General features: G+C 37.7%; 1 protein-coding gene across 2 annotated transcripts in view; it reads left to right on the top strand.

Annotated features, from left to right (window-relative positions):
- rhof (ras homolog family member F) overlaps nt 1–14,110 on the top strand; it is a 66,808-nt gene that overhangs the window by 26,361 nt on the left and 26,337 nt on the right. For both annotated transcript variants that reach the window (XM_039771901.1, XM_039771902.1), the window contains one exon: nt 12,351–12,438. In XM_039771901.1, the coding sequence (XP_039627835.1) occupies nt 12,351–12,438 (88 nt within the window). The remainder of the gene's footprint in view (nt 1–12,350; nt 12,439–14,110) is intronic.

Genomic DNA, 14,110 nt, shown 5'->3' with positions numbered 1-14,110 from the left:
GTGCCGTTTTCTTCTGAGCACATCTTAAGAACTGTTAACTTGGTTTTCTGCATTTGTTTGTTTTTTTTAACCTTGATAAAAAAAAAATTAAACAGAATGATTTGTGGCTCAGCACACATGTGTCGATCTGCTTGTGCTCCTAAAATGTGTCTCCATCCGAGTTACTCTTGCCTAGGCTGAGACCTTTTCCATCACTGACTATACACAGTATCTTAAGGTTGGGGGAGGGGGATTAACAGAGATGTTTCCTCATCGTGACCCTGCATGACAAACGCAATTTTAGTTGGTGATCACCACTGTGTTATATAGTGCCTGTCTCAGCTTATGTCCAAGGGAATTGCGCTTTTATTAATGTTTCTAGGTGTGACTTCTATGTGATTTGTGCATGTTCTGCTGGCATGTATTTCTTTTCCTCCTTTATTAGTTGATTGCCACCATGGTATTGCCTATGATGACATTGTGCATTGGTTGCTACCTTGTAATGGCTCCCTGCAGCATTACACTGGATTAAGCGGGTTCAGAGAAAACATGGATGAATTGCCTAAAGCTGTTTTTGCCATGATCACATGTCCTCTTAATGTACCACGTCTACTGACTCCACTCACACTGGTTTTTCAGGCTCTTGTTCTTTTTCAACTTGTGTTTTTATGTAAATAATTTTTCCATCTCCAATTTGTATTTTGAGTTTTACATAGCATAAAGAGAAATGTGGACACCATGCTGCCAACAATGAAGTTATAATAAAAATGAAAAGTGCCAAAGTGGACACTTAAAGTCTTATTGGTCATTATTTTGTATCCATTACTTTTCTTATCTCGGTCAGGGTTACAAGGCACCATGGTCCAGAATTGGGTGCAACTCACACTAAATCACCCACTTTCCATGACCACACTGGACCCTGAGGGAATGTGTAGTCTACACAAAGAAGGCACGGTGACATGACTATGTACTGTGTCATAACTGAGAATACATGATTTCTTTTTTGAAAACGCAGCAAAAATACACAGTGATGTAGTGTAGCAGTAGTGAAACATTACTTGCTTGAAAGTGGCATTTTTGAGATGGCTGAATAATACAGCACACCACTTGTACGCATCTTAATAGCCTAAAATGACTTCAAGGTGAACGTTTTAAAAAGCAGCTCTATGCTGTTTCTGCAGGTGTGGAAGGGGGCAGTTTGGTGAACCGTGGTATGATTTTATGCTTCTACTAATTGTGCCGAGCATTGTCAGAGCTTTGCGGTTCTTCCATCTGCCATTTTTGTTGCCTATATACTTTTTACTTTGAATTGGACTCCTGTTTTTTTAAGAAAGCACAATGTTATGGTCTGACCAGTGAAGGGCACTACATAAAGCATAGTTTGATGAAAGAGTTTTTTTTTTCCATAGAAGAAAACCCCCCCCACTTCTCAATACACCCAAACAAATCATAATCCAACCTGTCAAGACACACACACTGAAAGCACTTTCACAAACAGTATGTCACAATTACTTTTACAGACAGGCTTCCTTTTATATAATTAGCATTCAGTCAGGTTGAGTAACCTATTCAGATTTAACAAGATTGCCAGTGATGAGGATTATTCCTATGGCTAGTCTGGCTCTTTAAACAGAAAGCCACACTTTCTCAAGCACATATTCAATCAATCATATTTTTTAATTTGATCGTAAGAAAAAACTGTGTCCAGTACATGAGACTTTCCTGCATAAAAATGTAATTTTATCAGATTCAATTGCTTCTTTCAAGAAAACAGGCAGGTAAAACGTTATTACACACGTGGTGTATTTCACTCAGCTGCAATGTACATATTGCTCAAACTCTGTTTTCAGAGTAGGCAGTTTTTACTCACAGTTCAAATATTCTAAAAAATCTCACCGTGGAAAAAAATGAAAACACCATAGAGTCCATATATTGCAGTTTAGTATCTTAAAACCGAAATGTTCCATCGCATAGACTAAAACCTTCTTCACATGATAAATTACTCAATCAGATCAGATTTGAATACTGCTTTTTATACTGTTTGTATGATTGTTTTTAGCCTCTTTAGACCTCAAATCTGACTGGTGCTGAATGTTTGCTCTTTGCTGGGCCAAAAAAAATATTTATTTTAAAGACTGATTGACTTCTTGCCCAAAAATGTATTCTATAGTTAGAAAGTTTTCTAAATCTGCAAACCCACCCTTAAAGGTATTAGTAATATTCTTCCATAGCCAGTGAACTACTCATGTTTACTGTAATTCACATCATGGAAATCAGGAGTGTGTTTTTGCAGAAGAGTATATTTCAAGGCTTTGAGGATGTTATGTACTGTGGTCTGTTATCCTCTGAGCTGGTAGAGTTGGGGGTAGGGAATGGTTAATAGCACTAATTCTTGGTCTTTCTCAAAACAGCATATTTTACAAAAGTGAGCACTGACCTGAATAAGCAATGTGTATACAGTACTCAAACATTAACCTTTCCGTCTATTCATTCCCTCTGATGTTCGCACAATCTAATCTAAGCATTCCTATAAATCTATTTGACTCACACCAAGAAAAAGTTGACAATAAATTTGACATTATTTTTATTTTAGATTAATCCCTTCATTAAAAAATGTTTAACAGTTGTCACATTATGTAAGAGTACTGTATAGTATATAGATCAGTCAGTACCAGTTAGAAAGGAGTGTACAGTTTGACAAAGAAGTATGGCAACCTATACACATTGATTTAACCAATTAGTATAACAAACATATTATTGAGGTGTGGAGAGAAACCAGACATAATCCAATATAAAAAAGGGAGAAAGGACAAACTTCCTACAGAATGTGATTGGTACTTGAATTCAAACCAAAGTTACTTCAGCTGTGCCTCTTACATATACATATTCACACAACCTCCCCGGCCTGCACTACGTGCCAGCCACTTTGCATCTCTGCCGCTCACGTATGTGGATTTCACTTTCACCAAACAACAAATCTTTTAATTCTCGTGGATATGCCTCTTCATTTGGAAGAAACACTACTTTTCCATGATGGTAACATAAATTACACGATCTACAGGTCTCCAACTTAAATTTTAAATCTGAACAACATATTCAATCTCTTTTCGCCGGTTATTTCAGTGAATAATAATTTCCGTTTGTTTGCGCTAATGTGATCTTTATTATCATTTTTTGAGACTTTCGAATTTTAGTACTTTCATTATCTCTAGCTTGTTCTGCATGTGTATCGCGCCAACGTTTTTGAACCTCTTTACAATGTTCTACTTTGTCATCTACTCTTTGTCTTTTATTTCCGGCCCCAGGCGTGGTTAAATCTCTTGGCACAAAGTCTCGTCTCACAGGACGTGAAAGTATCTCTCTGAAAAAGTCGATTTTTTTTTGTTATAATAGAGATACGTTGTAAGGAGTCCCTGACAAGCAAAGGGTTGATGGTGTGGGGCTGGGCAGACAGAGCACTGCAGTAGTAGCATACAAGGTCCTGCAAATATCAGAGTGGAAAAGCGGGGGCCACAAGGGGTCCCTACTACTTATTTGTGGTGTGTACCCCAGTAGAGGCACCAAGTGAGAGAGCCTAAGAGAGAAAGTGCAATGTGACTGAGGCTGGACCATGTAAAGTTTCCCCATGTCAACAGAGGACAGGCAATCCAACAGGTGTCAGAACAACTCGTTTTCTGTTCTGACAGAGAAAAAGGGCCATATAGAATTGGCAAATGGTGGGAACAGCTTCTAGCTGTAGGCAAGGAGCACACTAATCACTGACTGGGTTTTTATTGGCTGGAAATAACAAGAGATCAGAAAGAAACCTATTAGGTGGTAAGACACATTATGTTCATTTTTAAAAGTGAACTTTTTAACTGATTTGAGTGTCAGAGAGGTAGTGTTGTTACTATTAGGGATGTATCAAATCAATTGTCATTCAACAGGCAGATGACATATATGTGAGTGGGTTAAATATTTTGCCAAAACCAAATCATTTCATTCTTATTGAAGTCGTTTCCAACTAAACTTAGAATTCTTCTCAAATTTACCTAAATATCCTTTCACCACAACCAAATCTACACTTGTTATAAAGAATTTTCTCAAAAGTGAAAGGTTATTTGTTCTGTGGATTGCTTTAGCACTATGTTATTGCAGTTCTTTGCTTTGCTGATCCAAAAATAAGATGCTGCTTTGCACATACTGACAACTTTTATCTCACCAGTGAGCTAACATCATGCATTGCATGGCTGCTGCCCCTCAAAACTATTAGCTGACACTGCCATCCGTGAAATGGTGGTGCTCATAAAGAATAATGATATAACTTTGTAACTACAAATGTAACAACAGTAATAATTCCACAAATAAAATAAAATGAATTACAACTTATTTAACAAAAATATAACCACGGCAGCAAAAATAGCGACAGTAATCATCATAAAGTAAGTTAAGATGTATTCTACAGGCATCCTTACACTTGGGTTGGAGGAAAATGGCAATGTATAAAGTTAACTTCATAGGAAAGTGGGTGAGGCATGCCAATAGATAGACTGGGGTTTGAAATCCAGTGTCGTCAAAGTTTTGTTTTTCTTTCTGTTTACAATTTTTATTTTTTTTGCTCTTGCTTTGCATATATCCCCCACCTAGTGTTTGTTATTATTAAATGTGCCATATTTATATGTATTTTGAAAATTACTTGGGACAGATTTTCCTTAAGCTTAATTGTTTTTATCACTTGTGTTTGAAAGAATATTTCAAAATAACAAGAGAAAGAAACAGTACAAGTTGATTCAGTATTTGATGGCTTACAAGAACATTGTGGTACAGTTGAATTGAGCAGTTTAACAGCACATTAGAATTTGCATCATTACAACAGGGACAGGCAAGTCAGTGAACGAATGATGCAAAGTTGATGTCAAAATTAAGAAAGAAGGTGTTTTTAAATGTAATTTGAAGTGATTACTAGTGTACTTTTATGAGAAGATCCAGAAAAGAGTTCCAAGTAGAAGCTATACTCCATAATCTGGGTCAATTGAATCACATAGAAAGTCACGCCGTGGCCAAAGAGATGATCACAGCATATTATCTAAGTTGCCTGCTAGGCTGGTATTAGAGCAGTGTTTCTCAACCACTGGGTTGTGGTCTACGGACTGCCGCCAATGGGTCTCGACTTGCTATATACAGGTAGTGGGTCCTATTGAACAGGTTGAGAAACTCAGATTCAGAAACACTGTATAGAGACAAGAGCTTCAGAAATACTTATCAGACAGCAATAGTGAAAGATAATCTGGGTTAAATAATGAACAGCTTTATAAATCAAGGACAGAGGTTTGAAGAAAACAAGATATTGTGAAGTCAATTGTGGAGTCATGTGTTTGATGTACGTGGTCTGTGTTGGAACATTCTTCTACTTGTAATATGCTGACACTTCATGCACAAAGCTCAATGAAAAGCAAAATGCAGCAGTCACATCAAGAAGGGGCAGACTCTTTTAAAGTTTCACAGATGGTAGTATGATGTCCTCACTGCTTTTAGTATGTGATTTTCAAAAATCAGACTGGAGGTAGAGTTTAACAATGTTTGACATGTAATGATACAGTGATGATAGTTCTCACATGGATAGTGTCTAAGGTTATAGAGGAACTTTCTTATTTCAGACAATTCTGTGTCTGCATTGAGTTTCAGCTGCATGATTAGATGCTAGGATTCCATGGCAGCTGGGATTTGGATATGTACATAACAAGGGAATCAAGTCTTGATTTCACTGCTGTAGGAAATGGGACTCCCTTTGTTAAGAATAGTAAATTGAAGTGTGGGATGAGTGTAATTGTGTTTGACAAGCAGACTCATTATGTTGCAAGTGTAGCGCTAAGGCCAAACCTGTTCACAATTATTATATATATTTTAATAATGTGGCCATTGAGTGTGTTTTATAAACAGCCAATCACGAGTGCAACTTAGCATACAGTATACTCCATGCATGCATGATGAAGAAGTGTAGCAGTTGTATTGATCAAATGTTAGAATTGGCAAGACAAATGATTTAAGCAATTTGGGCAGTGCTATGACTGTGAGTGCAAGATATACTAGTACCAGCACTTCAGAATTTTCATGCATTGCTGTATGTTGTGTTTACAACCAAATGGGTAGATAAACAAAAAAAAAACTGCTGAGCAGAGGTCTGTGGAGGAAAACAGTTTATTAATAAGAGAGATCATAAGAAAACTGATTGGTTATTTTAGGCTAACAAATAGGCCACAAATAGTTGGTGATGTTCAGTAGGGAATGCACAACATGTCAGACTTTAAGGGGTTTTTGCTACAGCAGCAGAAGGCCACTTCAAATTCCACTCCTGTCAGTTAAGAAAATTAAGACGAGGTGATGGTGTACACCTGATCACCACAACAATGAGGACTAGAAAAATAAAACCTCTTGATTTCAGCCGACAGGAGTTCTGTCTAATACCCTGTAAACCTATTAATCCCTTTATGAGAAACACATTACTACACAGATAGATCAGAAAAATATATGTTGACACTGTAATGCCAGGGGAATGGATCTAGACCCTACACCTTTCCATTTCCTTGTATAACTTTAAGTCGTTTTTTTGAAAATGTTTTGTAAATACTGACCTAAATGCACCTTGCAGTATGGTCATCTGTTTCTCACATATATCGTGATATTTTTGGCTCTACAGATATGGTTTGTTTAATGGTGGCAACCCCATATACATATTTGAGAGGTGTTTGAGTGCACTGATTAAGTAGGGAGTACCAGGCCATCAGCTTGTGGACAGTTACGCCTCTTAAAATATCTCCCAATGGAGGACATATTGGAATCTGAATAAAGGTATTCATTATAATCTTAGGAGACACAGGGCATTGCATAGTCTGCAAACATTCTAAATCTGAGGCAAAGGAACTGGGACTGAAACCATTAAGCTGCTGGTTTTAATGTTAGCACAGGTTTGGTCTGACTGCATCACTTATCTCCAACGTCAAATACTCCCAACTATCTACCCAGATAACATGCTATGAAGTAATGTTCAAAATGATTTACAAAATATAAAACAAAGATTGATTGATGTAAAACAGAATATCTGCACACACCTTTAAGCAGATAAGTTTGATTTGATATGTAATAATTTGATAACAAAAGCGGTGCGTTGCCTGGTTGTAACGTGGAACTCTCTTTTATTCAAGTTTATTCACTTGTTTGTTTAAGGACTCGTAGGCCACTGTTTCCAATTTAACCAGGGGCAGTACCACCTCAGAAACGACTCTTGAAGGACACAGCCCTCCTTTTAAACACAACTTATTCATGATAAGCACATATGGAGGATGTGTTTGTCCTGTTTGGAGACCTGTCGCTAGGAGAGATTGACCTTGAGAAGAGTTTTTTTACTAAACATAGCCGCCAGCTCTGACCTTCCAACATGCAGAGTTTTACAAGCAGTAATGCCATAAATTCTACCGTAAACCAAGACCAAACATAATATTATTTTCCTTTTCAGAAATTGTTAAGAAATGAGGTTGCATAAGAAAATCTGGACTCAATGCTTGGCATTACAAGTTATAAAATAACAAGATGCTGAATAAAGAATGAAAAAAATATTATTTTCAAATTTACAAATTTGTATCACATATTCTATCCTTTGTTAAATAACATTGTGTAAAAGAAAGAAAGAAAGAACACTTGAACTATTATAAAATTATACATACATTATAAAACTATATTCGGTGGGCTGGCGCCCTGCCCCGGGTTTGTTTCCTGCCTTGCGCTCTGTGTAGGCTGGGACTGGCTCCAGCAGACCCCTGTGACCCTGTAGTTATGATATAACGGGTTGGATAATGAATGATGGATGGATATAAAACTATTATAATACTGCATTTTTCTGCTTTATGGACATCAGAATTATCATAAGTCAGACAAAATGCTGCCAATTATCATTAAAAAAGGTGGAATATTAACAGCTATTCTTGCTGTGGCATTTTAGACTCCGGAAATACGGTATAAATGCAGCACCATACCTTAGTAATGTAGAAAACAAAAAAATAAATCTGAGCATCAATTACACTTTCATACTGTTCAAGTAACATGACAGTTTGAATTCGATTTAATCCAATTCTGGACCAAAGGGATCTGGAGCCTACCCTGGACACAAGGCAGGAATCTCCTTTGTGCATACCCAGGGACAATTTAAAGTCACCAATTCACCTAAAACTTACGGGATAAGCTCATTCCCCACCAGGGAGCTCTTTAACATACACCCATTTTAAAATCAGTCACAGTATAACTTGGAAGTTCACAGTAGCGCATACATAAAAATAAAGGTGGGGTTAAAAGTAAAATAAAGACTTCCACAAAGATGCATTTTTTTACTCTTCTTGGTTTATTTTTAAAAATCTACTAAAATGCTGGTGCTTAGCTTGATTCAGCATAATAAAACCAAAAATGGTTACTACTAACCTATGCATAATAATGGGCTGACCACACCAAGCATGTGTTTTATTACAAGTCACTGTAACAGTTCTGTGTTTTGTTTAATAGTCTTTACATTAAAATGTGTTTATTTACAGTATGTACTGTATATTTTGTGTCACATAATACCCTACTATAATTATATTGTAGTTGTAAACATGAGCTCTCTGCCATGTGCAAAATTAAGGGTACTATAAAAGAACAAACAGTCCCCAAGTGCAAATGGTGGCGCAGTGGGTAGTGCTGCTGCCTCACAGTTAGGAGACCCAGGTTCGCTTCCCTGTTCCTCCCTGCGTGGAGTTTGCATGTTCTCCCTGTGTCTGCGCGGATTTGCTCCGGTTTCTTCCCACAGTCCAAAGACATGCAGCTTAGGTGCATTGGCGATACTACATTGTCCTTGGTGTGTTGGTGCCCTGCCCAGGGTTTGTTTCCTGTGTTGGCTGGGATTGCCTCCAGTAGACCCCTGTGACCCTGTAGTTAGGATATAGCAGGTTGTATAATGGATGGATGTTATCTGATTATTATACTCACCTGACCATACTTTGAAAATCACAGAGATATCAAACTTATTTAATGATTTCTGGATTAGTTATACTGGAGAATATTTTAAGTGCAAGTTTATTTGTTAGCTACCCATTCACAGTCAGTGCTACTAACTGCCAATTTCTTAACTGCAACATTGCCGTTCATATATCTAGTTTGTTATAACTGTGGGGAATATCAAGCACACCTTGCTGTGGTTCCTCTGTGCCTTAACCTCCACGGCACTCTTTATATTGTTGTATATACACATACCCCCCTCCAATACTAATACTGGAGTATTATTTCTCATCCCCTACCTGTTTATTTCAGTTCCAGGTTATGAAGTAAAACATAGCATGTCCTTGGAGACATAGGTGACAGACAAGATGTGATGCAGAGCCAGTGTACTTCCTCCTGTAAGGGTTAAACAAGTAATAAATTCAGCATAAAGGTTTTTCTTCTAAAAGTTTGCCACCTGGAAAAGGGATTCATTCAGTTTGGTTCACATTAACTTATATGATACAGAATAAACAGACAATAATCAGAGCAAATATGAAATAAAAAATATATTAATTGCTCATTGATCATGTATAAAAGCAATGTTACTTAAAGGACTGCAAAAACCAAAGTGATGTTACTGCTCTGCCCCTCCAAAATGTGTCTATCCCTGCTGCAAATGAATTCGAAAATAAATACATCTCTCTGTTATATAAAAAAGTCTTTCGATGTGACAAGACATTTTAGGAGATGAGATGTGACTTTTTGGAAAATAATTTTTCAAGTCCTGCGAGACCAGAATATTGACTTGATATTTTTAAAAGTCACGCCCTCCCAGCAACCATTTTCAAACAAACCACGGTACTCTCACCTCTCAGTCTTGTGAATGCTTTTGTCAGACACACTTCCTGTGCTCTCAGCTCTTATAAATTTTAACGTTTTCCTCACTTGAAGTTCCCAATTAAAGAAGATGTATCATGTCCAACTCTTATTGAAGAAGGGTAATCAACATAAAAAATGAGTACATGGGCAATCCTAGCATTGAGAAATGAGGAAGTCAAATGAATTAACACCAAAAATGTTGATCAGTAACATGGCAAAATGGTTACATTCGTATCAATAGACTATGCTGAAACAGTTGGTGATGATCGTGCGGAAGATGAAAACATCAACTTACAATATCACAAAGAACTACAACTGTTAACACCATACAGTCTTCCACCACACAAATTATTGTAGAAAGAAGGATGTATCCAAGAAAGGTAACGTAGTACATCTTCAGGAGATAACATTAGACACCAAAGGAGATCTTGATATGCCATTCATATTAAAATGTTTACAGTTTCCCGTTAGAATAACTTTTCCAAAGACAATCTACAAATCACAGAGCCAAACATTTGAAAAAGTCGTTTTATTTAATAGAGAGAAAGAAAAGAAATGAAATCACAGGCAGTTATATGTCACATGAATGCAAATGTAACACTTCACCTGAAAATGAAAACCTGTTTAATTTGTACATCCACATCCCCATATGGGAGTGGCAGAACCACAAAAAGGCAAGCGTGAAGCGCAGGCACAGGGGTTGGCAAGCAAAGCGAGCAGGGGGCAAAGCCACCTAGTAAATTAGATTAGCCAGTGATGGGCCACATCTAACTCTGGCATCACTTTACCACACTGTCAATGTAGTATCACATAAATGTCCGTTTTTTTAATTCTAAATGTAATAATGTGCCTATTTTAGCTCACAGAGAAATCACCCAATGTGAGATGGAAGAGGTGGGAAGAAGAAAGTGAGAATACAGTGAGTGGGCAAGAAGACAAGCATCATTTACTCCTGTAAGCCCATCAAGTAGGAATATTTCTAGCTCACCCCACCCCCCAATGTGCTGCACATCGCTGTAATTGATTGGTCATTCTAATGGAGAGACATTGACATGAATGACAGCCGGAGGAGTGGGAGGGGATGCCCAGGGAGCTTCTTGATAAACTGTGTAGACACCAATATTAGCAGGTATGGTGGTAGCTTTAAGTCAAATGTCCTAGGCTATTCACAGCAAGAGCAGCGTGAGTGTACCAGAGACCAGCTATATGCAAAAGCAAGTGGAGCCACTGGATAGAGAACTCTTGTAAGTCTATGGTCAGTTTCGTCGACTCCCTAACCCTAATCCTCATTCAAGGTCATCATGGGCTGAGTCTATCCTGGCATAATTATAGCTTCTTAAAATTGATATCTACTTGGTGGTGGCAGTGTTTGGTAATGCTTGTCACAATTCCAGAGACGAGGATTAAATACTGGTCTATTGAACATTTTTGAGGAGATGGCATGTTTTTGGGGTTTTATCCAGTTTCCACTCTTATGCTACAGATATGCATGCCAAATTAACTGCCAACTCAACATTTGCTCAGAACAAGTGATTGTGTGTTGGGATGAGCTGCCATTTTGTAACATTGATGAGGTACAAAGTAATTGCATCTTTTCTCTTACAAATTCTACCTCCGTATTACACACAGACATGCAGCTACACATACACAGTCTATTGGTGCTAAATGTACCTACCTGATTTAAACCGTATCACTTATGATACTGTCATTGATTGAATATTTAGTTACATGAGTACCACAGTTCAATATAACTGATAAGTCATTTTGTAAATGTGTGGTAGATTATTTGGTTATTTTAGTTGACTTTTTATGAGTACGTGTGTGGGAGAGAGGACCTTCTTATGGCCTCTTGCCCTATCTAGTGATAGTTTTGGAACTTGCACCTGATGCTACAAGTACAGTTTCTGATCCCCTACACCACTGAATTGGATTAAGCAGATTTCAGAATGCTATGCATGCTTTGCAGTTTTTGCGTGGAAAACAGAAACTATAGCACAAAGGATGCCTTGTGTGGTGACAGAGACTGCTGGCTTCCAATTGGATGGCCTAATGATTTCAATGCAAACTTCTGGGAACATGTCCAGGAGGTCTAAAACATGTCAAACAGGTGCAGCACACAAATATAAAAATACAATCCAGTACATGAGAACAAAAAAAAAAAATCACTTTACTTCTTGTGTTTAATTTAGATAAGACTCCAGGTATAAGTATTAAATGTTAATACTGAAATTTCAATACTATCTATAGTTTCTGGCTGTCTTGACAGCATTGTGCTCAGTGAGGTAGAATGTACTGGTACACTCTCAGATTAGATTTTAAAAAATGATGAATGTGTTTTGCGTAGTGAGCAAAGTTTCTGATTTAAATTATTATGTGGAGATGTAAGCTACTCTAAACTGCATATATACAGTGTATTCTGTGATTACGATATATCTTGCAATAAAAACAAGGTCCAAGGGCCCTTATCACTATTTAACTTATGGGAATGTGCTTTGTTCTTTCCTCAACAGAAATATGCACCCTCTGTTTTTGAAAAATATGTTACGAAGATTAAGGTCGGCAGCAAAGAAATCAACTTGAACCTGTATGACACAGCAGGTAGGCCCACAACATTCTCGTCTCTCTAATGAATGACTTATTTTTTTCAGCTTAAATTTCTGAAGCTACCATATACATAAAAAACATTCCAGAATTCAGATAAAGGTTTACGATAATGAAAAGTGAATCATGCAGGAAATATTTAGGATAGATATGACCAGGCTAAAAGGAATTTATTTTCTGTCCAGATGAGGTACATTACCTTTAAACTGTAAGAACCTTGTTTCATCTGTGAAATATGTCCAGCAGTCTTCATGTTGTCCTCAAAACAGAGACAAAAGTTCAAAAGAAAGCAGTTTGAAGCATCACAGAGGTACTACTCTCCTCTTGCAAGCAACACGCTGTAAAGTATACTACAGTCTTTGATTGGCACTGCTCCTTTATAAATGGCTTTCTATTTTGATTTTACCTCACCTTCTGGGTTACATTTTGTTTTTGTGAACTGCTTGAAGCTTCTGAGATGCAGTGTTAAATTTCATTGTCTAAGGCTGATGGTCCATTTGAGGACCAGAATCATTACACTTTCTGTCTACTAAAACCTGGAATTGGGGGGTTTGGGGGTATAAACTGACAGTGCAGCAAATACACATAAAACAAATAAAGGAAACTGAAATTATGTTGACAAGCTGAAAAAATATTTCTCTATTATAAAGAAAAAAATCTTGGGAGGGAGACGAGAGGTGATCTTGTCGGAAGGCACTTTGTTGTCACGTGAGACAAAAGGACAGCTGGTGTACAGGCTTTTAAATAATCGACGCACAGTGCGACAAGCAGAACACGCAGCTCACCAGCAGCAACACGCCAGCAGATGATCCAACCACATCTCCTTAGTGTGCGTTCAGCCCCCCGCCTTCACAACACGAACAGCGTTATACGTCCCACGAAAAAGACATTTAACCTCGCCTGGGGCTGGAAATAAGGAACAAAGTGTAGATGACAAAGTAGAACGTCGTAAAGAATTCAAAAATGTTGGTGTGGTACACATGAAGAGCAGGTCTTCTTGGATCTTCTCAGAAGACACTTTTTTAGTCCCGCGAGACTACTTGCACATCACACCCTACTTACAAAAAATTTCTTGGAGACACTTTAACGACCCACAAGACAATGAAGTGAGACAAAAGGACAGCTGCTGTACAGGCTTTTAAATGATCGTCATGCAGCGCGACAAGCAGAACACGCAGCTCAGCACTAGCAGCCCCGGGACGGGGGTATAACTTCACTACAGCTTTATTAGTGGCAAATATCAAGAAATAAAAAATGAATGAAATGAAAATAACAATCTCTTTAAATTGTAAATATGGTTAACCAAACCCGGGGGTTGGTGAGCAGGTGGCAGAGCCCCCTAGTTTTGGCAGCTTTTACTTGCCATTTTTAGGAAGCAATTCTGACTTTTTTTTTTTTTTTACTTTGTAGAACTAGGGTGTTTTACAGTGTTAGCCATTATGAATGTAGAGAAAAGTCAAGCAAAATTACACCTTTTATTAGCTTACAAAAAAGATTACAATATGCAAGCGTTCGAGGCAACTCAGGCCCCTTCTTCAGGCAAGATGTAATTACAGAAGAAGGGGCCTGAGTTGCCTCAACAGCTTGCATGTTGTAATCTTTTTTTTACTCTGAAATTGTTTTTCTTACCTTGAACTCTCCTATCTTAATAACAATTTAAACCTTTTCT

This window comes from Polypterus senegalus, chromosome 12 (genome assembly GCF_016835505.1).
Source record: "Polypterus senegalus isolate Bchr_013 chromosome 12, ASM1683550v1, whole genome shotgun sequence".
In the NCBI taxonomy this organism is placed as follows: Eukaryota; Metazoa; Chordata; class Cladistia; order Polypteriformes; family Polypteridae; genus Polypterus; species Polypterus senegalus.
Note: the sequence above shows the minus strand (reverse complement) of the source record. Positions and strands in the feature narration are given on the sequence as shown.